Source organism: Rhinopithecus roxellana, chromosome 12, assembly GCF_007565055.1.
Source record: "Rhinopithecus roxellana isolate Shanxi Qingling chromosome 12, ASM756505v1, whole genome shotgun sequence".
NCBI lineage: Eukaryota > Metazoa > Chordata > Mammalia > Primates > Cercopithecidae > Rhinopithecus > Rhinopithecus roxellana.
In genome coordinates this window covers 16,989,659-17,017,635 of record NC_044560.1, presented here as the reverse complement: position 1 = coordinate 17,017,635, position 27,977 = coordinate 16,989,659, and the positions used below count along the sequence as shown (strand labels likewise).

The 27,977-nt window shown below is 45.2% G+C and overlaps 1 protein-coding gene across 1 annotated transcript; it reads left to right on the top strand.

Annotated features, from left to right (window-relative positions):
• The first annotated feature begins 2,030 nt into the window (after positions 1-2,030).
• On the top strand, positions 2,031-23,139 carry RPA2 (replication protein A2). The gene is given in 10 exon segments (XM_010380362.2): positions 2,031-2,165; positions 2,167-2,329; positions 2,590-2,696; positions 9,581-9,682; positions 9,814-9,927; positions 17,040-17,114; positions 17,637-17,753; positions 20,326-20,433; positions 20,617-20,711; positions 22,410-23,139. Coding segments are annotated over 10 exon segments (1,032 nt in total). The 5' UTR covers positions 2,031-2,099; the 3' UTR covers positions 22,495-23,139.
• The last annotated feature ends 4,838 nt before the right edge of the window (positions 23,140-27,977 follow it).

Below are 27,977 nucleotides of genomic sequence, written 5' to 3'. Positions count from 1 at the left end.
GTAGCCTTGTACTCCTGGGCTCAAGCGATCCTCCAGCCTCAGCCTCCCAAGTAGTTGGGACTGCATGGTGTGCCACTGCACTTGGCTCTTTCTTATTTATTTATTTATTTATTTGTTTATTTAGATGGAGTATCGCTCTGACGCCCAGGCTGGAGTGCAGTGATGTGATCTCAGCTCGCCGCAAGCTCTGCCTCCCAGGTTCATGCTATTCTCCTGCCTCAGCCTCCGGAGTAGCTGGGACTACAGGGGCCCGCCACCATCTGATTTATTTTTAAAGAGGAAGGAGGAAGGGGAAGGAGGAAGGAGGAGGACAAGGAGGAGAAGAAGGAGGAGGAGAGGAAGGAAGGAAGGGAGGGAAGGTGGGAGGGAGGAAGGAAGGATGGAAGGAAGGGAGGGAAGGAGGGAGGGAGGAAGGGAGGGAGGGAGTTGGGTTTGTAATCCCAGAAGGATTACGAAGGAGGCTGAGGCAGGAGAAAGGAGGAGGAGGAGAGAGGAGGAGGCAGAAGGGGGAAAGAGGAGGAGGAGGGGTAGAGAGATGGAGAAGAAAAGAAGGAATGGGGAGGGAGTTGGGCCTGTAATCCCAGAGATTGCGCCATTGCACTCCAGCCTGGGTGACAGAGAGAAACCTTGTTTTCAACAACAACAACAAAAACAAAAAATAAAAGCCGGGCGCGGAGGCTTATGCCTGTAATCCCAGCACTTTAGGAGACCGAGGCGGCGGATCACCTAAGGTAGGGAGTTCAAGACCAGCCTGATCAACATGGAGAAACCCCGTCTCTACTAAAAATACAAAAAAAAAAAAAAAAAAAAAAAAGCCAGGCGTGGTGGCGCATCCCTGTAATCCCAGCTACTCGGCAGGCTGAGGCAGGAGAATCGCTTGAACCCGGGAGGCGGAGGTTGCAGTGAGGCAAGATCGCGCCATTGCACTCCAGCCTGGGCAACAAGGACAAAACTCCGTCTCCAAAAAAAAAAAAAAAAGGAAAAAGAAGAAGAGAAGAAAAAACACACAGTTTGGGAGCCCAAGGGCCATGTCTGTCTTACTTACCACTGAATCCATGACCAGCACAGGGCCAGGAACAAAGAAAGCATCAACAATCGTTTTTTTTTTTTTTTTTTTTTTTTTTTTTTTTTGAGTCGCAGTCTCTGTCACCCAGGCTGAAGTGCATCACAGTTCACTGCAGCCTGGACACCCCAGGCCCAGGTGATCCTCCCACCTTAGCCACGCCAGTAGCTGGGACCCCAGACACTGGTCACCACACCAGACATTTTTTAAAATATTTTTTGGGAGGGGTTCTCACTGTGTTGCCCAGGCTGGTCTCAAACTTCTGGCTTCAAGAGGTCCTCCCACCTCAGACCCCAACTGCTGGGTTTACAGACATGAGCCACAGCACCTGCTAATTTTTCTTAAACACATAAATGAACATAAAATTCTAACAATGTTATTAATATTCTGAGGAAGGAACTGACAAAAGGTTCCACTCCCCATGGGAGGAAAAGACCAGCACGTCATATGAAGAATTACAAAAAATGGTAGAAATGACTGGAGAGGCCAAGCCGGGATGAGACTGGGGTGGGGACAGGTGGGGGACGAGGGGTGCCACCCTCAGATCTTTACAAGTCTGTCATGGGCAAGAGGGCGTAGGAGTCTCACAGCCCCACTGGGGAGAATCGGGACCATTGGTGGCATTACACGAAGAGAATGGGACTTCCTATGTAAAAGAACAAGCAACTCCACGCGATGCTGTGAGGCTAGTGCTGCGAGTCCCTGAGGTGCGCAATTCCCGCGCGACCGCGGGTGGGAAACACCGAAGCCAAAAACCCCACTACGGCCCTTTAGTTGAAGGCGTCGTCTGATTGGTGGTAGTTTGGCGGGAACCCGAGCACGCCGAACAAAGGAAGTGACGTCAGAAGTCGCGCACTTGACGAGGGTGGAATCACGCGGCGCTGCGTCGCGGTAGTATTGCTCTGATTGGTTGATTTTTTGCGATACCGCCCTGCCAGCTCCTTGCTTCCGCTAGTGCGGAGGGTTTTGCCCTTCGTAAAGATGGCCGCGCAGGCTTTTGGAGCCAACTGGGAGTGCAGTGTGCGTTTTTTGGAGCATGGGCAGAGAAGACAGGAAGAAGCGTAGCATTCGTGAGCACCGATTGGCTGAAGCGAGAAGCTCCCCGGGAGCTGACTGGCTCCGTCATTCGCTGGAAGGAGTTTGTGGCGCCAGAGAAAAGTAGCTAGAGCGGCGCAGTAGCGGCCGCGTTCTGTGGTTTTCCGTGATTCCCCCAGACCCGAACCTTCTCGGCCTTTTTGCGGAAAATCGCGACCAAGATGTGGAACAGTAATGATGGGGGTGCGGGGTGGAGGAGGAAGAGAATCGCAGGAGGTTTTAGCAAGAGGGAGAGCCTGGGGTCCGAGAGGCGTGTGGCAGCCGGAGAGGAAGGCCGGGAGCGGAGCTGGGGCGTTTGGGGGTCGCAGGAAGGCGGCGAGGAAGGTTAGGGAGACGCGGGCAGTATTTGGAGGGGCGAAGCCTCGGGGAGCCTGCAGGTTTCTCGGAGGCGCGGGACGTGGCACAGGCACTAATCCTGTTGTTCAAAACAGGTGGATTCGAAAGCTATGGCAGCTCCTCATATGGGGGAGCCGGCGGCTACACGCAGTCCCCGGGGGGCTTTGGATCGCCCGCACCTTCTCAGGCCGAAAAGAAATCAGTAGGTTGAAAGGAGTATTTGGTTTTGTTTTATCCTGTCCTGAAGCCCCTAAGTCATCTATGACAGAAACTTTATGCTTTGAAGGAAGATTTCAACATGAACTGATGCGATAATGATCTATTATTATCCGCATCTCTCATAATTAAGTGCTGTAAGTTTCAGAAATGAAATCTTGCCAAATTTTGCACCTCCTGTTGCCCTGGCTTTTCTCCTCATTGGCTTTATTTTGAAATTGATCAGTGTAGCTAATGAATCAGTCTTGTGTGAATGCTCTCAACTTGTTTTTTTTTAATTTATTTTCTTTTTCTTTTTTTTTTGAGACGGAGTCTCCCTCTGTCGCCCAGGCTGGAGTGCAGTGGCCCGATCTCGGCTCACCGCAACCTCGGCCTCCCAGGTTCAAGGGATTCTCTTGCTTCAGCCTCCCGAGTAGCTGGAATTACAGGCATGTGCCACCATGCCCGGCTAACTTTGTGCTTTTAGTAGAGACAGGGTTTCTCTATGTTGGTCAGGCTTGTCTCCAACTCCTGACCTGAGATTATCTGCCCGCCTCGACCTCCCAAAGTGTTGGGATTACAGGCATGAGCCGCCGAGCCCGGCCCAAAGTCGCTTTTAAATTAAATGTGAGGGGACTTCAAGAGTGTGGTCTTGGCCGGGCGCGTTGGCTCAAGCCTGTAATCCCAGCACTTTGGGAGGCCGAGACGGGCAGATCACGAGGTCAGGAGATCGAGACCATCCTGGCTAACACGGTGAAACCCCGTCTCTACTAAAAAAATACAAAAATCTAGCCGGGCGAGGTGGCGGACGCCTGTAGTCCCAGCTACTCCGGAGGCTGAGGCAGGAGAATGGCGTAAACCCGGGAGGCGGAGCTTGCAGTGAGCTGAGATTCGGCCACTGCACTCCAGCCCAGGCGACAGAGCGAGACTCCGTCTCAAAAAAAAAAGAGTGTGGTCTTTGGGCCGGCCGCGGTGACTCACGCCCGTAATCCCAGCACTTTGGGAGGCTGAGGCAGGTGGATCACCTGAGATCATGAGTTCTTGACCAGCCTTGCCAACATGGTGAAACCTGGTCTCTACTAAAAATACAAAAATTAGCCAGGCGTGGTGCGGGTGCCTGTAATCCCAGCTACTAGGGAGGCTGAGGCAGGAGAATTGCTTGAACTCGGGAGACAGATTGCAGTGAGCCAAGATGGTGCCACTGCACTCCAGCCTGGGCAATAGAGCAGGAGTAGACTCTGTCTCAGAAAAAAGAAATAGGGTCTTTGAAGTCATAGACATGTGTTCTGCCATTGCCGTGCTGCTTTACTTACAGGGTGTCACTGGACACATTTCCTAACTGGCTTGGGAGTCAGTTTTGCACCTATGAAGAGGGGCTAACATACCTTAAAATGTCATTGTGAGACTTATATTATGTACAAAGAATACAGGCTATGGAGCCAGAACACGGGGATTCCAGAATCCGTGATTTCAGGAAAGCATCTTGAAGGCTGTGGCCCCTGGTTTTTCTCATCTGATGATACTAGTAGTACTCATATCACAGGGTGGTTCTGAGAATTGACAAGTAAGGCATTGTGTAGGAAAACAATCTATAGAAAGCTGTCTAAACGTTGATTAGTCACTCAGAAATGAGTTTGTCTTTTTTCTTTTTTTTGAGACAGGATCTCTGTCTGCCAGGCTGGAGAGCAGTGGCGCGTGATCACAGCTCACGGCAGCTTGGACCTCCAGGCCTCAAGTGATCATCCCACCTCAGCCTCCCTAACAGCTCGGACTACATATGTGCACTGCCGTGTCAGGCTAATTTTTGTGTTTTTTTTTAGAGGTAGGGTTTGGCCATGTTGGCCAGGCTGGTCTCAAACTCCTAGCCTCAATCCACCTGCCTCAGCCTCCCAAAGTGCTGAGATTACAGGTGTGAGCCACCACTCCCAGCTGAGTTTGCATTTAACAATTGCAATTTCATTCTATAAATGTGGGGTTAATTTGACTTCTCTTTAGGAGTCACTCAGATGTGTTAAGAATCAGTGTGAGCAGGTTAAAAAATTCATTGATATTCTGGTATATTTGGACATTGCTTTATAACTTTCTTTCTTTTTTTTTTTGAGACGGAGTCTCGCTCTGTCGCCCAGGCTGGAGTGTAGTGGTGTGATCTCGGCTCACTGCAACCCCCGCCTCCCGGGTTCACGCCATTCTCCTGCCTCAGTCTCCCAAGTAGCTGGGACTACAGGCACCCACCACCATGCCCGGCTAATTTTTTGTATTTTTTTAGTAGAGATGGTGTTGCGCCATATTCACCATTCACCAGGATGGTCTCGATCTCTTGACCTTGTGATCCATCTGCCTCGGCCTCCCAAAGTGCTGGGATTACATGCATGAGCCACCGCGCCTGGCCACTTTGTAACTTTCATATAAATTATTTTACATAATTCTGTAAGGAATTTGTTGTTTATTCCAGCATACAGCAGACTCAGGTATATTAAGGGACTGCCTAAGCTTACATAGCTAATAAGGAACTAGAATCAGACAGTACACACATGATGCTGAACAAATCCAACATCTGATGAGCAACAACTCCCTGTTGTAGTTTTCTCTCTCCTAGAAGATCTCAAGGGACTTTAATTCTCTATTTTGATTTTCTTGAGATCGTGAAGGAGAAAACAAGGTAGATGATTGGTTCTCATCTTTTCTTCCCAAGCTTAACTATTTTTCTCCATTCTGATTGTTAGAATTTTTATGTCATAATTCCTAAAAGCTGGGTATTAAGATAGCTTTTCAGAGAATAATGCTTGTAAATTGGAGACTCAATCCCAGTCTCTGGATTTTATTTTTCTTTTTGTGGAGACTATGTTGCCCAGGCTGGTCTCAAACTCTTGGGCTAAAGCAATCCTCCCACCCCTGACTCCCATGGTGCTGGTATTACAGGCGTGAGCCACCATGCCTGGACAATCTTTTTGTTTTTATTTTTATTTTTTTGAAACAGAGTCTTGCTCTGTTGCCCAGGCTGGAGTGCAGTGGAACGGTCTCAGCTCACTGCAACCTCCACCTCCTGGGTTCAAGCGATTCTCCTGCTTCAGCCCCCCCAAGTAGCTGGGACTACAGGCGCATGCTACCATGCCTGGCCAATTTTTGTATTTTCAGTCAAGATGGGGTTTTGCCACGTTGATCAGGCTGGTCTCAAACTCCTGATGTCAGACGATCCGCTCTTCTTGGCCTCCCAAAGTGTTGGGATTACAGGCATGAGATACTGTGCCTGGCCTTGTTTTGTTTTTAAATCTAGTATTTTCCACAGTTAAAAGTTAGGTGAATGCCCTATTCTTTTTTTCTTTTAAAATTGAGACGGAGTCTCACTTTCACCCCCACTGGAGTGCAGTGGTACAGTCATAGCTTACTGCAGACTCTTAACTCCAGGAGTCAAGGGATCCTCCCACCTCAGCCTCCCAAGTAGCTAGGATTACAGGTGTGCAGCACCATCCCTGGTTGATAAAAACTCTATCCAAAATGTTTCCTTTTGATTATGTATTTGTTCAATGTGATTGAACCATGTGAAGTTTCAAATAGTGACCCATTTTTAATCTGTAATAATGGTACCTTCATGAAGTACTGTCAGAGTAGCCTGTAATTCATAATCAGCTATGAAAATTTTTTTAGTCTGAAAATGTTTTTTTTCAGAATTAAGCATACTTATATTGACATTCTGTGAACCTCTTCGGAGCAAACTAGGAATTCCTTGCGATCAATTCCTACCAAAATATGTGCTCAATAAAAAATAAATACTTGATTTGAGATGAATTTGAAGGCATTGTTAACATCTCAACTGTTACCCATATGTAACTTTTTTACCTGAGAGGTAATAATATTTGTCAAACATCCACTGCATGCAGAGATTGGTATTAGCACTTCGTATATATTATGTGTCTCATTTACAACTGAAGAGGTATATATACCCAGTTTTCAGAAAAGGTGGTCCTGTGTCCAGGGCTTTGGAGCTGGGATTTGAGCATAGGTCTATAGGACTCTGGCTTCAAACCTCATGTTCTTGCCACTTTACCTTACTGGTCTTAAGTTTTCTTATGCTGAAGATACGATGAACATCTCAGCTGTGATAGGTAAAAACAGAAATATAGTAGTTTGTGAGAGGTAAATCCTGGGACCCCTGCAAATTTTAAAACTATAAATATTAACATAGCATGTAACTTTACCTATAAAATATCATAAAGTAAAATTGAAAAACAGTTGATCCCGTCACATTGTTATTAAAAGCTATTGCAGATATAAAGAATGAGGAACAATAGCTAATATAATAATAGCTAACATTTGTTATTGAGTACTGTGTGCTGGGTAGTATTCTGAGTCCTTACCATGTAGTTAATTTTTATAATTTATCATTCCTAGTTTTGCAGATGAGGAAACCAAGGTACAAATGAGTTAATAAATGTGACCAAGAGCAACTGCTTTTTTTTTTTTTTTTTTTTTGAGGAGAGTCTCTGTTGCCCAGACTGGAGTGCAGTGGCAAGATCTTGGCTCACTGCAACCTCCACCTCCCGAGTTCAAGTGATTCTCCTGCCTCAGCCTCCCCAGTAGCTGGGATTACAGGCACACACCACCACACCTGGCTAATTTTTTTTAAAATTTTTAGTAGAGACAGGGTTTCGCCATGTTGGCCAGGCTTGATCTCAACTTCTGACCTCATGATCCGCCCGCCTCGGCCTTGGGATTACAGGCATTAGCCACCACGCCTGGCCAAGCAACTGCTCTTGAGAATAGAGCCACAGTCTTAACCCTCAAGCTTGGCTGCTGCCTTTTGTGGCATATGTGCCAGCGGTTGACTGAGCTTGTTTTATCCTTTTGCGGCAGTACTCACCGTTCAAAATCATGCTTCAGCAAAGTGAAATATTGGCAGTGTCATGGATGTTCAGGTCAGAGTTACAACTGCTAAATCCATAAAGGCCAAGAGTCTACTGTGTTCTAAGTCTTCCATGCAGTACAGGTATTGGTCCACTTCCTCTTGGCTTCTGACAGGAAGAGCTCTCATTGTTTTTCTGCCTTGTACATACTCCCTTCAGGAGACTGGGAGTACGTACTTGCCCTCAGCCTGTTACCTGCTACTTTTTCACTGTTGAAATTCTCATGCTTCAGAGTTCAGCCTAAAGCCTCCCTCTTTTGCCAGTAAGTTTTTCTGAGGTCCCACATGGCACATTTTGTTTTATGGTATATCAAGATCAGGTTTATTGTTTACCTTTGTACCTCCCCTAGATTAGGAATATGTTGAGGGTAAATCCTGTCCCATTGTATTCATCTTTATGTCACCCAGACTACCTCTTGCCACTGGTAGACAAAAATAAGTTTACACTGTTGTGTGGCTGGTTTAAGATATGATTTGGGCCTGGTGCAGTGGCTCATGCCTGTAATCCCAACATTTTGGGAGGCCAAGGTGGGCAGATTGCCTGAGGTCAGGAGTTCGAGACCAGCCTGGCCAACATGGCAAAACCCCATCTCTAGAAAAAATACAAAAATTAGCTGGGTGTGGTGGCATGCACCTATAATCCCAGCTACCTGGGGGACTGAGACAGGAGACTTGCTTGAACCCAGGAGACGGAAGTGAGCCGAGATTGCTCCACCACACTCCAGCCTGGGCAACAGAATGAGACTCCATCTCAAAAAAAAAGGATATGATTTGAGTGTACTCACTAGATACTGTTCTGTCTACCCTATCCTGCCTCTTCCCCCTAAGATGTCCAACATGAGTCCAGCACAGTGGCTTATGCCTGTAATCCTAACACTGGGAGGCTAAGGTGGGAGGATCACTTGAGACCAAGAGTTTAAGACCAGCCTGGGCAACATAGCAAAGCCCCATCTCTACAAAAAAAAAAAAAAATGTTTTTTTAATTGACTGGGTGTGGTGGTGTGCCTATAGTCCCATCTTCTCAGGAGACTGTTGCAGGAAGATTGCTTGAGCCCGTGAGTTTGAGGCTGCAGTGAGCTATAATCATGCCTCTGCACTCCAGCCTGAGTGACAGAACAAGACCCCATCTCAAAACATAAAATGTGGCCAAGGGCGGTGGCTCACACCTGTAATCCCAGCACTTTGGGAGACTGAGGTGGGCAGATCACCTGAGGTCAAGCGTTCCAGACCAGCCTGGCCAACATGGAGAAACCCCATCTCTACTAAAAATGCAAAATGCTGGCACACACATATAGTCCCAGCTACTCAGGAGGCTGAGCCAGGAGAATTGCTTGAGCCCGGGAGGCAGAGGTTGCGGTGAGCTGAGATTGCGCTATTGCACGCCAGCCTGGGCAACAGGAGTGAAACTCTGTCTCAAAAAAAAAAAGTTAAAAAGCTGTCCAACATGCCCGAGCTCTTATTCCATTTCCCCAGGAGCTCCATTTGATTGTCAAAAAATCTGTCCTACAAGAACCTATTCTTCTACCTTTTATAGTTCATCACAAGACCTACAAGCAATTCCAAAGTTCTGTCTCCATTAGTCATTTCTCAAACCTTTTCGCAATACCATCTCATTTTGTCAGTGACCTGAACAGCAGCACCAGCCTGTCTACACCCTAAAGCTGGGGTTTCCTCTTGAAGGTCTGTTCTGGCAGCAGCAGGTCGTTCTTCCTTATCCTGTCCCCCACTCTGACATACTCATTTTGGTGAATTCTCAGGGCAACACATGTATTCAGCAGGAACTCTGGAGTTAGACAAACCTGGGTTTGGATTCTAAAAGTGTGATATTGGTTTGCTATATGGCCTTGGTTTCCATCTCTCTGAAGCAAAGATAATGAGATTTGTTTTGAAATTCAATGTTCTAATATATTTAAAGTACTTGGCACATGGCAGGTGAGTGGTATGGTAGTTATTACTTTCTTAATTGAATTTTGCATGCTTTTTCTTTTTAGAGAGCCCGAGCCCAGCACATTGTACCCTGTACTATATCTCAGCTGCTTTCTGCTACTTTGGTTGATGAAGTGTTCAGAATTGGGAATGTTGAGATTTCACAGGTATGTCAAATAATTTGTGAAGGAATCACTTACTCATAATAAAGAATGAAATAAGACTACGTTTAAAAATACAAAAATATAGCCTTGGTTTCAGGGGAAACAGCCTTTTTTTTTTCTTTCTTCTAACCTAGGTCACTATTGTGGGGATCATCAGACATGCAGAGAAGGCTCCAACCAACATTGTTTACAAAATAGATGACATGACAGCTGCACCCATGGACGTTCGCCAGTGGGTTGACACAGATGTAAGTGGCTGGTTTTGAATCATGATGGGGTTACTTTGGAACTGTGGAGATGTTGAACTTTTTTAGTCTTTTTAAAGTTTTTTCTTACAAAAATAATACAAAAAGACACCAAAGACAGATACCCTAAAGTGAAAGATTAATAGATTTGATTATATACCTTCCCGGTATACCAAAAATAGAATTAAAAGTCAAATGACAGGAGACAGTAGAATGTTAAGTTCCAATAGAACAAAGGTGTTTTTTGTTGTTGTTGTTGTTGTGTTGAGACAGTCTCACTCTGTCGCCTAGGCAGTACAGTGGTGGGATCTCGGCTCACTACAACCTCCGCCTCCCGGGCTCAAGCGATTCTCTGCCTCAGCTTCCCAAGTAGCTGGGATTACAGGCACCCGCCACCATGCCTGGCTAATTTTTGTATTTTTAGTAGAGACGGGGTTTCACCATCTTGGTCAGGCTGGTCTTGAACTCCTGACCTTGTGATCCACCCGCTGTGGCCTCCCAAAGCTCTGGGATTACAGGCTTGAGCCACCGCGCCCAGCCCCTGCTTTTTTTGTTGTTGAGACAGAATCTTGCGCTGTTGCCCAGGCTGGAGTGCAGTGGCGCAATCTCAGCTCACTGCAACCTCTGCGTCCCAAGTTCAAGCTATTCTCCTGCCTTAGCCTCCCAAGTAGCTGGGATTACAGGCGCCTGCCACCACACCTGACTAATTTTTTGTATTTTTAGTAGAGATGGGGTTTCGCCATGTTGGCCAGGCTAGTTTCAAACTCCTGACCTCAGATGATCCACCCACCTCAGCCTCTCAAAGTGATTGGATTACAGGCTTGAACCCTCACGCCCGGCCTAGAACAAAGATTTTTATCTTGGTCACCACTGTAGCCTTAGCACCTAGAGCAGTGCTAGTCACATAGTGGTCCTAGAATAAATATTGTTTAAATGAACGCCGAAAATATTTGCAACATATTACAAACATTTAAATTTTTAATTAATAAAAAGCTCCTTTTTGGCCTGGCATGGTGGATCACTAGAGGTCAGGAGTTCGAGACCAGCCTGGCCAACATGGCGAAACCCATCTCTACTAAAAACTATAAAAACTTAGCCAGGCGTGGTGGTGGGCGCCTGTAATTCCAACTACTCGGGAGGCTGAGGCAAGAGAATTGCTTGAACCAGGAGGCAGGGGTTGCAGTGAAACTGAGATTGTGCCACTGTACTCTAGCCTGGGTGACACACTGAGACTGTCTTAACAAAAAAAGAAAAGCTCTTTTTTGTTGTTTCTGGTTTTGAGTTTTGTTTTGTTTGTTGTTGTTGTTTGAGAAAGTCTCACTTTGTCTCCAAGGCTGGAGTGCAGTAACTCAATCTCAGCTCACTGCAACCTCCACCTTTTTGGTTCAGGCAACCCTCCTGCCTCACCTTCCTGAATAGCTGAGATTACAAGTTTGTGGCATCATGCCTGGCTAATTTTTATATTTTTACTAGAGAGAGGGTTTTACCCTGTTGGCCAAGCTGTTCTCAAACTCCTGACTTCAAGTCATCTGCCCACCGTGGCCTCCCAAAGTTCTGGGATTACAGGCTTGAGCCACTGCGCCCAGCCAAAAAGCTCTTATAAAACCAGAAAACCACTGCACCTTAGAAAAATGAGCAAACAAGATGCACAGATAATTCATAAAAGACAGTAGAAATGGTAGTGGCAGTAACTAAAGCAGGCTTAACAAACACTGAGATGTCATTTTTAGCTTAGGTTTGCAAAGAAAACAAAGAATGACAATGTCTAGTTCTAGTAAGAGCAGCAGCTACCACACAGTGCCCTAGATTAGTAGTAGGCACTTAATAAATACTGAGTGATTTGTTATTGTCCAAGAAAGTAGGCTTATAGCGTGAGTATAAATTGGTGTAACCTTTCTCAAACATCAGCTTGTATCAAAAGCATCAGTCATAAAAATGGTGACCTAACGGCCGGGTGCAGTGGCTCACGCCTGTAATCCCAGCACTTTGGGAGGCTGAGGTGGACAGATCACAAGGTCAGGAGATCGAGACCATCCTGGCTTACACAGTAAAACCCCATCTCTACTAAAAATACAAAAAATTAGCCGAGCATGGTGGCAGGTACCTGTAGTCCCAGCTACTCGGTAGGCTGAGGCAGGAGAATGGCGTGAACCCAGGAGGCAGAGCTTACAGTGAGCCAAGATCACGCCACTGCACTCCAGCCTGGGAGACAGAGCGAGACTCAGTCTCAAAAAAAAAAAAAATGGTGACCTAGCAAAACTCCATGGCTTAGGAGTTTACATCAAGGAAAGAATTAAAGACACGTACAAAGATTTAGACCAGTGAAGTGGTCACGCCTGTAATCCCGGCACTTTGGGAAGCCAAGGCAGGCAGATCACCTGAGGTAAGGAGTTCAAATCCAGCCTGGCCAACATGGTGAAACTCCGTCTCCTAAAAATACAAAAATTAGCCGGGTGTGGTTGTGCGTACCTATAATCCCAGCTACTCGACTCTGGAGGCTGAGGCAGGAGAATTACTTGAACCTGGGAGGCGGAGGTTGCAGTAAGCCGAGATCATGCCACTGTACTCTAGTCTGGGCAACAGAGCAACAGTCTGTCTCAAAATAAATAAATAAAAATAAAGCGATCTCAAAATACTAGCAATAAAGGATTATTAAGTAAACCATGACATGTTTATAACATACTACAAATGATATAGAAAAGCGTGTATTGTCACAAAGAAGTATTTGCCATAAATTGTTGAGAAAAGCGTATTACAATATGGTATGCAGGATTTGACCCAATTTTTACACAGCAGCATGTGTATATAAGTGTCTTTATAAACATGGATAAAATAGATTGAAATACAGTATATACTTGTTATCCTTTTATACTTTTAATTGTGCAGAAGACCTCTTGGTGTTTTGTATTTTGTTTTTGAAATACATTCATTACACAAAATTTGGATAATAAAGACTATTTTAGGCCGGGCATGGTGGCTCACGCCCATAATCCCTGCACTTTGGGAAGCCAATGCGGGCGGGTCACCTGAAGTCAGAAGTTTGAAACCAGCCTGGCCAACATGGTGAAACTCCATCTCTACTAATAATACAAAAATGAGGCGGGCACCTGTAATCGCAGCTACGCAGAAGCTGAGGCAGGAAAATTGCTTGAACCTAGGAGGCAGAGGTTGCAGTGAGCCAAGATCGCGCCACTGCACTACAGCCTGGGCAACAGAGTGAGACTCTGACTCAAAAAAAAGACCGTTTTCCTTCAAAAACCACAAGTTACCATAGAGAAATAACTTGGTAGTTACGTAATTTTTTAATTTTTTGCTTCTCAGAAAAATAAAGGATAATTCATTCAGCAGTTATTGTTGGAGTACCAATTCTGAACCAGACTGTGCCTGGTTCCAGGTATAAAAAGAATGAAGTAGACACAGTCCCTGCCATCAAGCAGGGAGGTAGATACTGTGGATACATAATACTACATGTTCGTACAAAATGCACTATACTTGCTTATAAAACATTTTAAAAATCACCTGAAATCTCATGTCCCTTAAAGAACTGTTATAACACATGTTGGGAAATATCCTTTCAGACATCTGTCTCTGCCTATATGTACATACAGATGTCCACATACCTCTTTTACTGTAAAAGGGATAATATGCTATGCAACTGCTAAGTAATTTGCTCTTTTCACTAAAAATTATGTTGTGGAACTGATTTTTTTTTTTTTTTGAAATGGGGTTTTGCTCTTGTTGCCCAGCCTGGAGTTGCCAGGCTTGTTGCAATGGCACGATCTCCAGCTCACCGCACCCTCTGCCTCCCGGGTTCAAGCAGTTCTCCTGCCTCAGCCTCCCGAGTAGCTGGGATTACAGGCATGTGCCACCACACCCAGCTAATTTTGTATTTTGTAGAGACGGGGTTTCTCCATGTTTGTCAGGATGGTCTCAAACTCCCAACCTCAGGTGATTGCCCACCTCAGCCTCCCAGAGGGCTAGGATTATAGGCATGAACCACAGGCCCTCTTTTTTTTTAAATAGAGACAAGGTCTTGGCTTGCTGCCTAGACTGGCCTCAAAGCTGGGCTCAAGTGATCCTTTGACCTTAACCTCCGAAGTAGCTGAACTATAGACTGATGCCACCGATTTTTTTTTTTTCAGACTGAGTCTCACTCTGTCATCCAGGCTGGAGTGCATTGGCGCAATCTTGGCTCACTGTAACCTCTGCTTCTCAGGTTCAAACGATTCTCCTGCCTCAGCCTCCCGAGTAGCTGGGATTACAGGTGTGCACCACCACACCTGGCTAATTTCTGTATTTTTAGTAGAGATGGGGTTTCAACATGTTGGCCAGGCTGGTCTCGAACTCCTGACCTCAGGTGAACCACCTGCCTCGGCCTCCCAAAGTCCTGGGATTATAGGCTTGAGCCACCATGGCCCAGCCAGGAACTGATTTTTTAATGTTATCTGTAAAGATTTACATTTATCATTTTAAATGACCACCTATTCCATTGTAAGAATACATCATTCCTTACTTAACGGTAGACCCAATCAGGGAACAACATTTAGCTTCTTTTCAGTCGTTCTCCATTATACACAATGCACCAGTGAGTATCTTTGCATACATTTCTTCATGATTATAAAATAATCATAAGGCTGGACGCCGTGGCTCACGCCTGTAATTCCAGCACTTTGGGAGGCCAAGGCAGGCGGATCACCTGACATCAGGAGCTCAAGACCAGCCCGGCCAACATGGTGAAACCCCATCTCAACTAAAAATACAAAATCAGCCAGGCATGGTGGCGCACACCTATAATCCCAGCTACTTGGGAGACTGAGTCAGGAGAATCACTTGAACCCGGGAGGCAGAGATTGCAGAGAGCCAAGATCGTGCCATTGCATTCAGCCTGGGCAACGAGAGCAAAACCCCATCTCAAAAAAATAAAATAATCATAAGATATATTCCTAAAAGTAGGTTTTCTGGGGGGAAATACACACTTGACTTTTTTTTTAACATCTTAATTTTTGCATTTTTGTACTGTCTTCTATAAAGGTACTGGTTTACACTTAAATCATGCATGAGAGTGCCCAGTTAGTTTCCATACCCTTAACTTTTTTTTTTTTTTTTTTTTTTTTTTAAGAAATAGGATCTCACCATGTTGCCCAGGCTGGTCTCAAAACTCCTGGGTTCAAGCAATCTTCCCACCTCAGCCTTCCAACATGCTGGGATTACAGGTGTGAGCCACTGTGCCCATCCTCCATACCCTTTCTAACAATGGGTTTTTTTGTTTGTTGTTGTTGTCGGGTTTTTTTGGGGGTTTTTTTTGTTTGTTTTGTTTTGTTTTGTTTTTTTGAGGTGGAGTTTCGCTCTTGTTGCCCAGGCTAGAGTGCAATGGCGCAATCTCGGCTCACTGCAACCTCTGCCTCCCAGGTTCAAGCAATTCTCCTGCCTCAGCCTCCCGAGTAGCTGGGATGCACCACCACGCCCGGCTAATTTTGTATTTTTAGTAGAGACGGGGTTTCTCCATGCTGAGGCTGGTCTCTAACTCCTGACCTCAGGTGATACTCCTGCCTCGGCCTCCCAAAGTGCTGGGATTACAGACGTGAGCCACCACACCCGGCCTAACAATGAGTTTTTGTCTTAAATTTTTGCCAGTATGATAGTCGTTTTAAAAAATAGTCTTTTTGACCAGGTGTGGTGGCTCATGCCTGTAATCCTGGGACTTTGGGGAGGCCAAGACGAGTGGATCACCTGAGGTCAGGAGTTTGAGACCAGCCTGGCCAACATGGTGAAACCCCATCTCTACTAAAAATTAAAAAATTAGCCTGGCATGGTGGTGCGTGCCTGTAACCCCAGCTACTCGGGAGGCTGAGGCGGGAGAATCGCTTGAACCTGTGAGGCAGAGGTTGCAATGAGCTGAAATCGTGCCACTGCACTCCAGGCTGGGTGACAGAGCAAGACACTTTGTCTCAAAAAAAAAAATCAGCTAATGTATTTTTCTTATAAATAATGTTTGCATATTCTAGGAAACTGATAAAGAAATATTAAAATAGTTTGTAATTATCCTAGTCAACCATTAAACAGTTTAGTGTGTATTGTCTCAAATGGGAAATCAGCTTTTTTCCATGTATCATGACTTGTTTTTCCAGACAGTAAACAGAATTCTGTGTTATCATTTGCAACAGTGTGGAGTATCCTACTATATAGAAATGTGTACTTTATGTTGGATATTTAGGTTGTTTTAAAATTTTTAATATTCTGTACTATGATAAATGTAAATCTTAATGCATGTTCTTAATTACTTCCTTAAATTCCCAGAATTAGAATTGCTTTGCCAATAAGTACATCCACCAGAAAATTGTGTGCCTGTGGGGCGTGGTGGCGGGCGCCTGTAATCCCAGCTACGGGGGAAGCTGAGGCAGGAGAATCACTCAAACCCTCCCTTGGGAGGGGAGGTTGCAGCGAGCCAAGATCATGCCACTGCACTCGTCTGGGCAACAGAGCAAGACTCCCTCACAAAAAAAAAAGAAAATTGTGTGCCTAAGAGCTTGAATGAGAGTATCATAATTGTTTGCTTTTTTATGATGTACTACAGAACTTTGGAACCGAGAATTACCTTTAGAGATATTTTTATTCTAATTCCTGGTTTTATAAAAAAGAAAGTTGTGGGGCTGGGCGCGGTGGCTCAAGCCTGTAATCCCAGCACTTTGGGAGGCCGAGACGGGCGGATCACAAGGTCAGGAGATCGAGACCATCCTGGCTAACACGGTGAAACCCCGTCTCTACTAAAAAATACAAAAAAACTAGCCGGGCGAGGTGGCGGGCGCCTGTAGTCCCAGCTACTTGGGAGGCTGAGGCAGGAGAATGGCGTGAACCCAGGTGGCGGAGCTTGCAGTGAGCTGAGATCCGGCCACTGCACTCCAGCCTGGGCGACAGAGTGAGACTCCGACTCAAAAAAAAAAAAAAAAAAAAAAAAAGAAAGTTGTAAAAGGCAGGGCAAACTCCTTAATGCCATTTTAGGATCCTTTAACTCTTCTACTTTATAACTTTCTCTTTCTATACATAATATAGAAATGTTAAAGAGGCTTTCACCAGCATCACTAAAACCTTAATGACATGTTTGTATTTTATGTTAGGATGCCAGCAGTGAAAATACTGTGGTTCCTCCAGAAACATATGTGAAAGTGGCAGGCCACCTGAGATCTTTTCAGGTAAAGTCAGAATAAAATAGCAGTTAAAGTGTTTTTGCATGAAGCATTTTCTAGATTCATGTCATGGCTTTTGGATAGTTAAAATACTTAAGTCCCCCTGTTTAATGGGAAGTTTTTCTTACTCTCTTCTTCAAAAGGAAATAATTCTTCTTTCTTTCTATTATTATTTTTTTTAACCCTAACATGAAACTGACAGAATAGTAAAGAAAGAACAGAATCTCCTTCTACAATTGCCATCTGTGGCGTTCATTAGTTGGAGAAAGGAGAACACTAGATTCGGAGTCAGGAGTCTAGATTTTGCTCCGTTATGCAACCGTGGGAAAATTATTAATGTCACTTAGCTATTAATTTTAGTGTTTTTCTCCTCATGTTTGACCATATTTGGATTACCTCTGAGAGTATATAACATTTTTCTCATATTAGCAAAATATTAATATTATAACCAAGAAAAAGCGCCACAATGTTGACCTGAAATTAATGTATGTTCATATTTTATTCACCTTTTTTTCTTCATTTTAATAGAACAAAAAGAGCCTGGTAGCCTTTAAGATCATGCCCCTGGAGGATATGAATGAGTTCACCACACATATTCTGGAAGTGATCAATGCACACATGGTACTAAGCAAAGCCAGCAGCCAGGTGAGTAGCCTCACTTTCCTAGCTTTTTCTCTTCCCTGGAAGAACACAGGTTAGTTTTGTGTTCCAGCTTTGATTTCCTTGACATTTTGAAGGTCGAGCCAGAGAAAGACATCACTAAGTCCTCAGAACACTTTCTCCATTAGCTTTGTCCCTGTATTTTATTCTAGATGAAACACTGATGTTTCTCTCAGAATTAAGAGTTCCTCTGACTCCACTGGCCTGGACAGCTGAGGCCTGTGACAACCCTTAGGTGTAGACATGTAATTATAGGCTGAGCTCTTAGCTCCAAGGATTGTCAGTGCATATTCAGAGAGTAGCTCCCTTCAGGACAGCATTTTGCTGTCTTCCTTCCAACTTACTGGCTAAGTAGGAAAAATTATGTAGTATTATTTTTTCCCTGAGATTACATTTATTGGTTCGTATTGAAATTTCTCCATAGTATTTTCCATTGTGTGAATTAACTTTGTCAAGTCCATCTAGGACCACGCAAAAGGTTTGTTGACTCTAGTATTAGAAAGCCCTCAGGGCCGGGTGTGATGGTTCATGGCCTGAAATCCCAGCGCTTTGGGAGGCTGGTATGGGGGCATCACTTGAGCCCAGTTCGAGACACTACCCTGGGTAACATAGGGAGACCGTGTCTCTACAAAAAAAATTAAAGAATTCGATGGGCTACTTGGGAGGCTGAGTTTGGGAGATCACTTAAGCCCAGGGGGTCAAGGCTGCATTGAGCTGTGATTGTGCTACTCACTGCAGCCTAGGCAACAGAGCAACTTTGTCTCAAAAAATAAATACAGAAAAAGAAAAATATTTATTGCACCTACTTTGATTTGATAGTCCCAATCATTCTAGTCCCCATTCGAGTATAGCAGTGAACACGATATACTTACATTCTTGGGAGAAACAAGCAATAAACAAAAAATATATATAATTTTAGGTAGCTATATAGGTGCTCTGAAGTAAATAAAGCAAAATAGGAGAAGAGGGTGATGGAGGGAACCAAGAATGGTACAATTTTAGATGGGGAAGAACATTCCAAACCAGAGGGACTAGGAAGTGCAAGAAGCAGGAGGGTGGAGTAAGCGTGACATCTCTGAAACCAGTAAGGCCAGAGTCTGGAGTGAAGCAAATGACAGGGGAGAGGGAGAGGGTTGTAGGCAAGGAGGCAGGGCCCAGATTTTGTGGGGCTTTGGAGGCCATGATAAAGATTGCCTTTATTCAAATGTTTAAAATTTTGTTTATTTGGGGGTTTTTTTGTTTTTGTTTTTGTTTTTTTTGAGATAGAGTCTTGCTCTGTCACCCAGGCTGGAGTGCAGTGCCGCGATCTCAGCTCACTGCAAGCTCCGCCTCCCAGGTTCACGCCATTCTCCTGCCTCAATCTCCCGAGTAGCTGGGACCACAGGCGTCCACCACCATGCTTGGCTAATTTTTGTATTTTTAGTAGAGAAGGGGTTTCACCGTGTTAGCCAGGATGATCTCAATCTTCTGACCTTGTGATCTGCCTGCCTCAGCCTCCCAAAGTGCTGGGATTACAGGCATGAGCCACTGTGCCCAGCCCTATTTTTTTTTTTTTTTTTTTTTTTGAGACAGAGTTTCATTCTGTCACCCAGGCTGGAGTGCAATGATGTGATCTCAGCTAACTGCTGCCTCCGCCTCTCGGGTTCAAGTGATTCTCCTGTCTCAGCTTCCCCAGTATCTGGGATTACAGGTGCGCACTACCCCACCGAGCTAATTTTTGTATTTTTAGTAGAGACAGGGTTTCACCATGTTGGCATCCAGTTAGCAATCCGGCTGGCAGTGAGGATTTGTGGCCTAGGAGGTGGTCTGGGATGACATCCTGGGGACTCTGTCAGCCTTTTGGGAGACAGATAGAAGAGGCTAATGAGGGATACTGAGAAGGTTCAGTTTGAGAGTCAGATGGAGAACCAGAAGAATGTGGTATCAAGAAGCCCAGGGAGGAACACATTTCAAGAGGATTGTGGTCAGCAGTGTCTGCTTCTGAGAGGTCAAGTATTAGGACTGAAAGAGACTTTTTGATAATTGGTTGAAAAGTCTTTGGTGACTTTGGTGAACAGTTTCAGAGGTGTACTTGGGGAGAACCCAAATATGGTGGGTTGAGGAGTGACTGGGGAGAAAGGAAATGAAAATAGTGATTGCAGAGCATTTTAAGAATTTGTTTTAAAAAAAGGAAAGAGAGAGGACGATAGGGACTGTGTCTCCTTTTCTCTGCCTGTGATGCTTCATGCCTATAGACACTCAGTGAATGCTTGAGTGATTGGGCCACACGGATACCAAAATAGCAGACTCTGGGTAATTTTCTTCTCACTACTACTCTTCTCTGGTTCCTCTCACATCAGAAACAAAAGGAGCCAAGAAGATCTGTCTCTTTTTGATATTTATGTGCTTCGGGGAGTTACTTTATCTTCCTATGAAATACTCATTAGATAATAGCTGTCCATTCCAATGTAAGCAGTGTTACTGGGAAACTGTTTATCAATTGTTTTTTGTAAGCTGCTTAAAAAGACTGTTTAACTTGATGGATTTTCTAATATTGTTAACTTATTTCTTAATTCAGCCCTCAGCAGGGAGAGCACCTATCAGCAATCCAGGAATGAGTGAAGCAGGGAACTTCGGTGGGAATAGCTTCATGCCAGCAAATGGCCTCACTGTGGCCCAAAACCAGGTAGACTCCACCAGAGTGGCTTCAGAAATACAAAACACAGACAGTCTTAAATTTTGTTATTTCCCTGATGAGCTAAGATTGTTTGAATACCTGGTTTATTTCTTTCCTATAAAGGGACTCAGGTTTGCAAAGGGGAGGCTGATCCAAAATAATTGTGAAAATCTTTCTGATTTGAATCTTTAGGTATTGAATTTGATTAAGGCTTGTCCAAGACCTGAAGGGCTGAACTTTCAGGATCTCAAGAACCAGCTGAAACACATGTCTGTATCTTCAATCAAGTAAGTATTTGATTTTCATGAGCTCAGGCTCTAGAATTGTACCTGTTTCACCTCACAAGGGTTTCCTGACAGCGAGAAGTGAGTTTTAAAAGTAAAACTTGGCAGCCAGGCATGGTGGCTCACGCCTGTAATCTCAGCACTTTGGGAGGCCGAGGCGGGTGGATCACCTGAAGTGAGCAGTTCAAGACCAGCCTGGCCAACATGGTGAAAACCCCGTCTCTACTAAAAATACAAAAATTAGCCGGGCGTGGTGGCACTCAACGATCACACCGCTGCGCTCCAGCCTGGGTGACAGAGCGAGATTCCATCTCAAAAAAAAGTAAAAGTTTGCCAGGCACTAGCTCATGCCTATAGTTCTAGCACGTTGGGAGGCTGAGGTGGGCAGATTGCTTAAACTCAGGAGTTCAAGACCAGCCTGGGCAACGTGGCAAAACCTTGTCTCTACAAAAACAATAAAAACAAATTAGCCGGGCACAGTGGCGCATGCCTGTAGTCCCCACTACCCAGGAGGCTGAAGTGGGAGGATCACTTGAGCCCAGAAAGTCGAGGCTGCAGTGAGCCATCACTGTGCCACTGCACTCCATCCTGGATGACAGAGTGAGACTGTCACACAAAAACAACTTAACTGCAACCCTGGTGGCAGAATGGAAATTGTTCAGCTATGGAAAAACAGGAAAAAGACTATGCGCCAAAATGGTGCTACCCATCACATCACTTATTCAGCAAATTGTTTCATTCAGCAGACACTAAGGACCATTATATGTAAGGGATATATAATAATTCTGAGCAAATAGTTGACCTGATTTCCTTATGGGATTTAGACTGGAGGAGGGAAGTCCTTAGCTCCTGGACCTCAGGTGTACAGTCCTGTTGCTGTTACTGTCCCCATTGTGGACATGAGTGTATTAGGCTATCTAGACCTTATTAAACAACCAGTCCTTCCAACACCCTTATCCTGATTCCATCTTAGACAAGCAGCCTCCTGATTCCAGTGTAGTAAACCAGTCAAACACACTGACTTACGGTGCTTGTGATAGTTATTTGTTACTGTAAATCAATTGACCTGCCAGGCCTAGATAGAAAAGGAATACTCAGGACTAATTCCATTTCCTGTCCTGTAAAATAAGGATAATTCCTATCTCAGAGTTACTGTGCTGATGAGGTAGAGAACTGCTGTCACTTAGGTGCTCTGTAGATTGTGGCTATTAAATACGTTACTGACACTAACCCTGAGGACCTTGAAGGGTTTGAAGGTTTCAATGTTTCCTTTGCTTCCCACAACTTTACTTCCCAGAGGGGAACCAAAGGGATTTCAGTGTGTGGCTGGAAAAGGGGGACTTTTAAAGACAGCTCTTTTTACTAAGAGATTTTGTGTGCAGGTGTGACTACAGCTTTAGATCCTTGTTTTCCTGCTTAGACTGTATTTAAGTGAGGCCCTGTTGTCTTTCCTTTACACAATTTGGGAGAGGGATCCAAGATAGTCCTAATAGCCAGTGTCTCCATGAATAAGCTCTGTTTTGCTATTTTACTGGCATTTCTCCCTGTGAGAGCTTTCTATGTGCAAAATACTTGTGAATTCTTAGCTAAGGTGGAAAGTTGGAAGATAAGCAAAGTTTGCATATTTGGCCATATCCAAAAGGCAATTTCCTTCTGAATTGGCCTGAAAATGACTTCTTTTATTTTTTTCTTTCTTTCTAGGCAAGCTGTGGATTTTCTGAGCAATGAGGGGCACATCTATTCTACTGTGGATGATGACCATTTTAAATCCACAGATGCAGAATAACTGGATCTAATTGGGTACCTGAGATATTTTACAGCTGGACCTAGTTTCACAATCTGTTGTCTCCGGCTCTGCATATGTTTGGCCACGTGGCTTCTAGGAAGTAGGTTTCATCTATCAAAGGTCTCCTCTGACATCCTTTTGAAACTTACTGCTCTTCTGTTTTGTTTTGTTTTGTTTTGTTTGAAGCTCAGAGGGAGATGGGCAATTGACAGGGATGCAATCTAGGGTGGGATTTCTTGAGGAAGTTACAAATAAGCTTGTTACCACATCAAGATAGATGGAATTGGAAGGATGCTACCAGGAGAGTACTTACATAGTGCTCGGGAGTTCCTCTTCTTAAAATGTTTGCTGCTGAATGATGAGCAGGACCAGGGCCTTGTAGGCAGAGCCCTAGCCGAGAAACCGGCTGGCCTCTGCCTGTTTTTGTTTCCCACTTTGGTTGTGTGGCATTACTTTCAGAATTGCACTTTCCTGCTTGTCATGACTGCTTGACACACTTGTCATGACTTGTGTTTCTGTGAACATGAAGTTCTGCGGTGGTAGCCTCCAGGGGCAGAGGAAAGGAAGAAGTGTTACTGCGTTTTGTACAAAATAAGTACATTCATATGTTTAATAAAACAGTTCTATTGTAGTAACTTGTAAAAATGTTCTCATTTTTTCTTTCTGAGCAGTGTAATGACTACTTTATCATCTGAGGCAGTGTAACATAGTGAAACTTGGATTTGAATTCTGGCCTTCCCACTTTGTAGTTAGAATCTTGAGCAGGCTATGTCAGCTCTGAGACAAAAAGAAAACGACGTCATTTCCCCTGGGTTTGTTATGAAGATTGAATAAAACACATAGTCTGTAAAGCGTCTACATCTAGCATTGCCACTTAAAGGGATTATAGAATGGACCTTAATGTTAACTCTTTGGCAGTGTGTGATCATGTAACTGAATCAAATAGCTACCCATTTGGCCTCAAGACGAGACTTTCCAAAAGCCTATGGTCATTTTTTGGCCAACTTCATCAGCTGTTTCTTACAGAAAAAGAAACTAGTTCAGATGTTTTTGACAACTCCTGAAAGTAATCCACATCTTGAATAAAAGAACCAATTTTGAGATAAAGTTAGTGAGGTGTAACATCCAAATAATTCTCTGCTTTAGGCTGGGCGCAGTGGCTCACACGTGTAATTCCAACACTTTGGGAGGCCAAGGCAGGAGGATCAAGAAATCGAGACCATTCTGGCCAACATGGTGAAACCCCGTCTCTACTAAAAATACCAAAAAAAAAAAAAGAATTCTCTGCTTTAACTCTTTCTAAATGAGATCTAGCAGCTGTGTAGAGAAGGCCCCACCTTATTATTTTTTTTTTTTTGAGACAGAGTCTCGCTCTGTCACCCAGGCTGGAGTGCAGTGGCCGGATCTCAGCTCACTGCAAGTTCTGCCTCCCGTGTTCAAGTGATTCTCCTGCCTCAGTCTCCCGAGGAGCTGGGAATACAGGCACCCGCCACCACGCCCGGATAATTTTTGTATTTTTAGTAGAGACAGGGTTTCACCGTGTTAGCCAGGATGGGTCTCAATCTCTTGACCTCATGATCCACCCACCTTGGCCTCCCAAAGTGCTGGGATTACAGGCGTGAGCGACCGTGCCTGACCAGTTTTTTTTTTTATATAAAAATCAGATGACGGCTGGGCGCGGTGGCTCAAGCCTGTAATCCCAGCACTTTGGGAGGCCGAGACGGGCGGATCACGAGGTCAGGAGATCGAGACCATCCTGGCTAACATGGTGAAACCCCGTCTCTACTAAAAAATACAAAAAACTAGCTGGACGAGGTGGCGGGCGCCTGTAGTCCCAGCTACTCGGGAGGCTGAGGCAGGAGAATGGCGTAAACCCGGGAGGCGGAGCTTGCAGTGAGCTGAGATCCGGCCACTGCACTCCAGCCCGGGCGACAGAGCGGGACTCCGTCTCAAAAAAAAAAAAAAAAAAATCAGATGACAACTTAGCAGTTAGCAACTGCTTGTTAATTTAGTGCTTGTTGGATACCTGCTGTATCAACCTGTAGGTCAGGTACTAGGAATATGAAGCACAATAAGAGATTGGCGTCATGGGACCGGCTGGTTCAGCATTCCCAACAGCACAGAGTAGTTGCTTGGCAGTGCTGGATTCCCTGCCATCTCACCATTTCCACAGTCTCACAGGAGTTGTGTGATTTCTGACTGCTGCTAGGACCTGTGGGATGAGCACAGCCAGGAGAGCCACCCACTTCTCAGAATGAAACTCCAGCCTTTGTAGAGCTTCTGCTCTGCTCAGGCAGGACAAACTTGCATCTTGGGCATTTGTGATCCACCTGATAGGTCAAATGTACAGTGTTCTCTTGGCCCATTGTTGAGATAGCCGTGTGACCCAGGTTCTTAGAAATCGCCAGTGTCACGGCCTAGCAATGGGGCCAGCCTGCTCATGGAAGAATCCCTACATATACAGGTGGGAAATGAGGCTCTTTGGAGAATCGTACTACTTTATTGGGTTTCACTAGAGGAAAGCCACTAAGAATTAGTGTCTGGTGTGGATTAATAGATTTGATTTTAAAAATGCAGTTGGCAGAAGTCCAACCCATTGATAAGTTTTTGAGCATCCATCTCCAGGTTATAGTCATTTGTTTAGCAATTACGTCTACTACTGTATTGGTATGTTAAATATAATGATTCAAAGAAATGAGAAAGAATATTAAAAATCAATATGGGGTCAGGCACAGTGGCTCACACCTATAATCCCAGTACTTTGAGAGGCCAAAGTAGCAGGATCACTTGAGGCCAAGAGTTTGAGACCAGCCTGGGCAACATAACAAGACCCGCCATCTCTATTTTTTTTTTTTTTTTTTTTTGAGAAGGAGTCTCGCTCTGTCACCCAAGCTGGAGTGCTGTGGCCGGATCTCAGCTCACTGCAAGCTCTGCCTCCCGGGTTCACACCATTCTGCTGCCTCAGCCTCTGGAGTAGCTGGGACTACAGGTGCCGCCACCTCGCCTGGCTAGTTTTTTGTAGTTTTTAGTAGAGATGGGGTTTCACCGTGTTAGCCAGGATGGTCTCGATCTCCTGACCTCGTGATCCACCCGTCTCGGCCTCCCAAAGTGCTGGGATTACAGGCTTGAGCCACTGCGCCTGGCCTAGGACCCGCCATCTCTAAATAATAAATGTGAAAGGAGTTCGAGACTAGCCTGACCAATATAGAGAAACTCCATGTCTACTAAAAATACAAAATGAGCGAGGCGTGGTGGTGCATGCCTGTAATCCCAGCTACTTGGGAGGCTGAGGCAGGAGAATCGCTTAAACCTGGGAGGCGGATGTTGCAGTGAGTTGAGATTGTGCCATTGCACCCCAGCCTGGGCTCAAAACTCAGTCTCAAAAAAAAAGGGCTAGGCGTGGTGGCTCACACCTGTAATCCCAGCACTTTGGGAGGCCGAGGCGGGTGGATCACGAGGTCAGGAGATCGAGACCATCCTAGCTAACACGGTGAAACCCCGTCTTTACTAAAAATACAAAAAGTAGCCGGGCGTGGTGGCGGGCACCTGTAGTCCCAGCTACTTGGGAGGCTGAGGCAGGAGAATGGCATGAACCCAAGAGGCGGAGCTTGCAGTGAGCCGAGATGGTACCACTGCACTCCAGCCTGGGGGACACAGCAAGACTCCGTCTCAAAAAAAAGAAAAAAGAAACTAGCCTGGCCAACATGGTGAAACCCCGTCTCTACTAAAAATACAAAAATTAACTGGATATGTACATACCTGTAGTCCCAGCTACTTGGGAGTCAGAATCGCTTGAACCTGGGAGGCGGAGGTTGCAGTGAGCCAAGATGGTGCCACTGCACTGCAGCCTGGGCCACAGAGACTCCATCTCAAAAAAAACAAGAGAAAACATTCACAGGTGTGGCTTTCAAGCCCAGCTTTCGCTGCTGTGAAATTTTTCTCACTGCAGCATTTGGCTACTCAGCCCTTTTTTTTTTTTTTTTTGAGACGGAGTCTCGCTCTTTCACCAGTGGTGTGATCCCTCCTCACTGCAACTTCACCTCCCCGGTTCAAGCAATTCTTCTGCCTCAGCCTCCTGAGTAGCTGGGAGTACAGGTATGTGCCACTACGCCCAGCTAATTTTTTGTATTTTTAAAAGTAGAGATGGGGTTTCACCATGTTGGCCAGGATGATCTCAATCTCCTGACCTCATGATCTGCCTGCCTTGGCCTCCCAAAGTGCTGAGATGACAGGCGTGAGCCACTGCACCCAGCCTACTCAGCCCATTTTATAGGAACTGGTAGCCCTCTTTTACTCCCGCTTTTGTGGCTTTGTTACTCATCTTGCTTAATTTTGTGCCAAGAGTAAATGCAAATGTGGAAGTGAAAACTTGGCATTTTGCGCATCACCCTAGCCCCTGGGGATTCTGTGCCAAGGAGGAACTTGCTGTCTGACTTTCTTGCCCGTTGCTTTTCCCTACAGTGCTTTCTTCCTCAGGGTCCGCCTTTGCAGCGCAGGTTGGCCTCTCTGGAGAAGGGCATGGGAGCTGATGAGCAGATGAGGATGGGGTGTCAGACCCTGGGGACTGGCCCAGCAGCCTGTAGGAGCCACTCAGTAGCCACCTGGAGAACTCCACACTGGAGTATGGAGGCCCGGAGGCCTAGAAAGTGCAGTGAGTCCAGACAGCTCAGGGAGATGTTACGCAAAGGAAGGACACACCCAGGGGCAATTCCCTAGAAACCAGGAAGTGGGCACCTCACCCTCTTTAAGTTCCCATCTCAGCTGGAGTCTCCGATCACCTCTTTGTCTCCTGTCTTTGCTGTCTGCGACTGCATCATCCATAAACCAAAGTCCCACCACTTAAAAGGAAATGTGGCCTGTGGTCTCGTCTCACTGAACAGGCCTTGACTGCCTCTGAAAACTGAGTTAGTCTCTACATGGACAAAGGCTTGTATTATCTCCACTAAAGAAAAGGAGGCCCGTCAACCAGTCACTAGACTCTATCTCCACAGTCTAGGGATATGGTATATTTTTAACACTGGGATGTATTCTATGACTAGGAAACATTGTGGAGGGGTGGAAAGAGTATAGACTTCAGAAGCAGGACAGCTACACGATCTTGCTCGATAATGATACATGTTTGTTGAATGTTTACTATGTGCCAGGCACTGTACTAAATGCTTTACAAAGATTATCTCATTTGATCCTTAAAACAGTCAATCTTCTGAGGTAGTAACTAGAGTTTCATTTGACATGTCAAAAAACTGAAACTTAGGTTAAAATAACTCAGCCCCGGCTGGTACGTAGCAAGCTGGGATCCTAACCCAGTCTCATACTTTCCAAGTCCTCACCCTTAACTACAACGGGTCAGCGTCCTAAGGTACTCGACCACGCAGCCTGTTCCCTAATCTTCAAAATCAGGCCATTCTAGAAAGTTGAGGATTTGGATATGATTGGTAAGTGCCTGGCACGCAGTCGGAACTTAATAAATGATACCCTTCTCA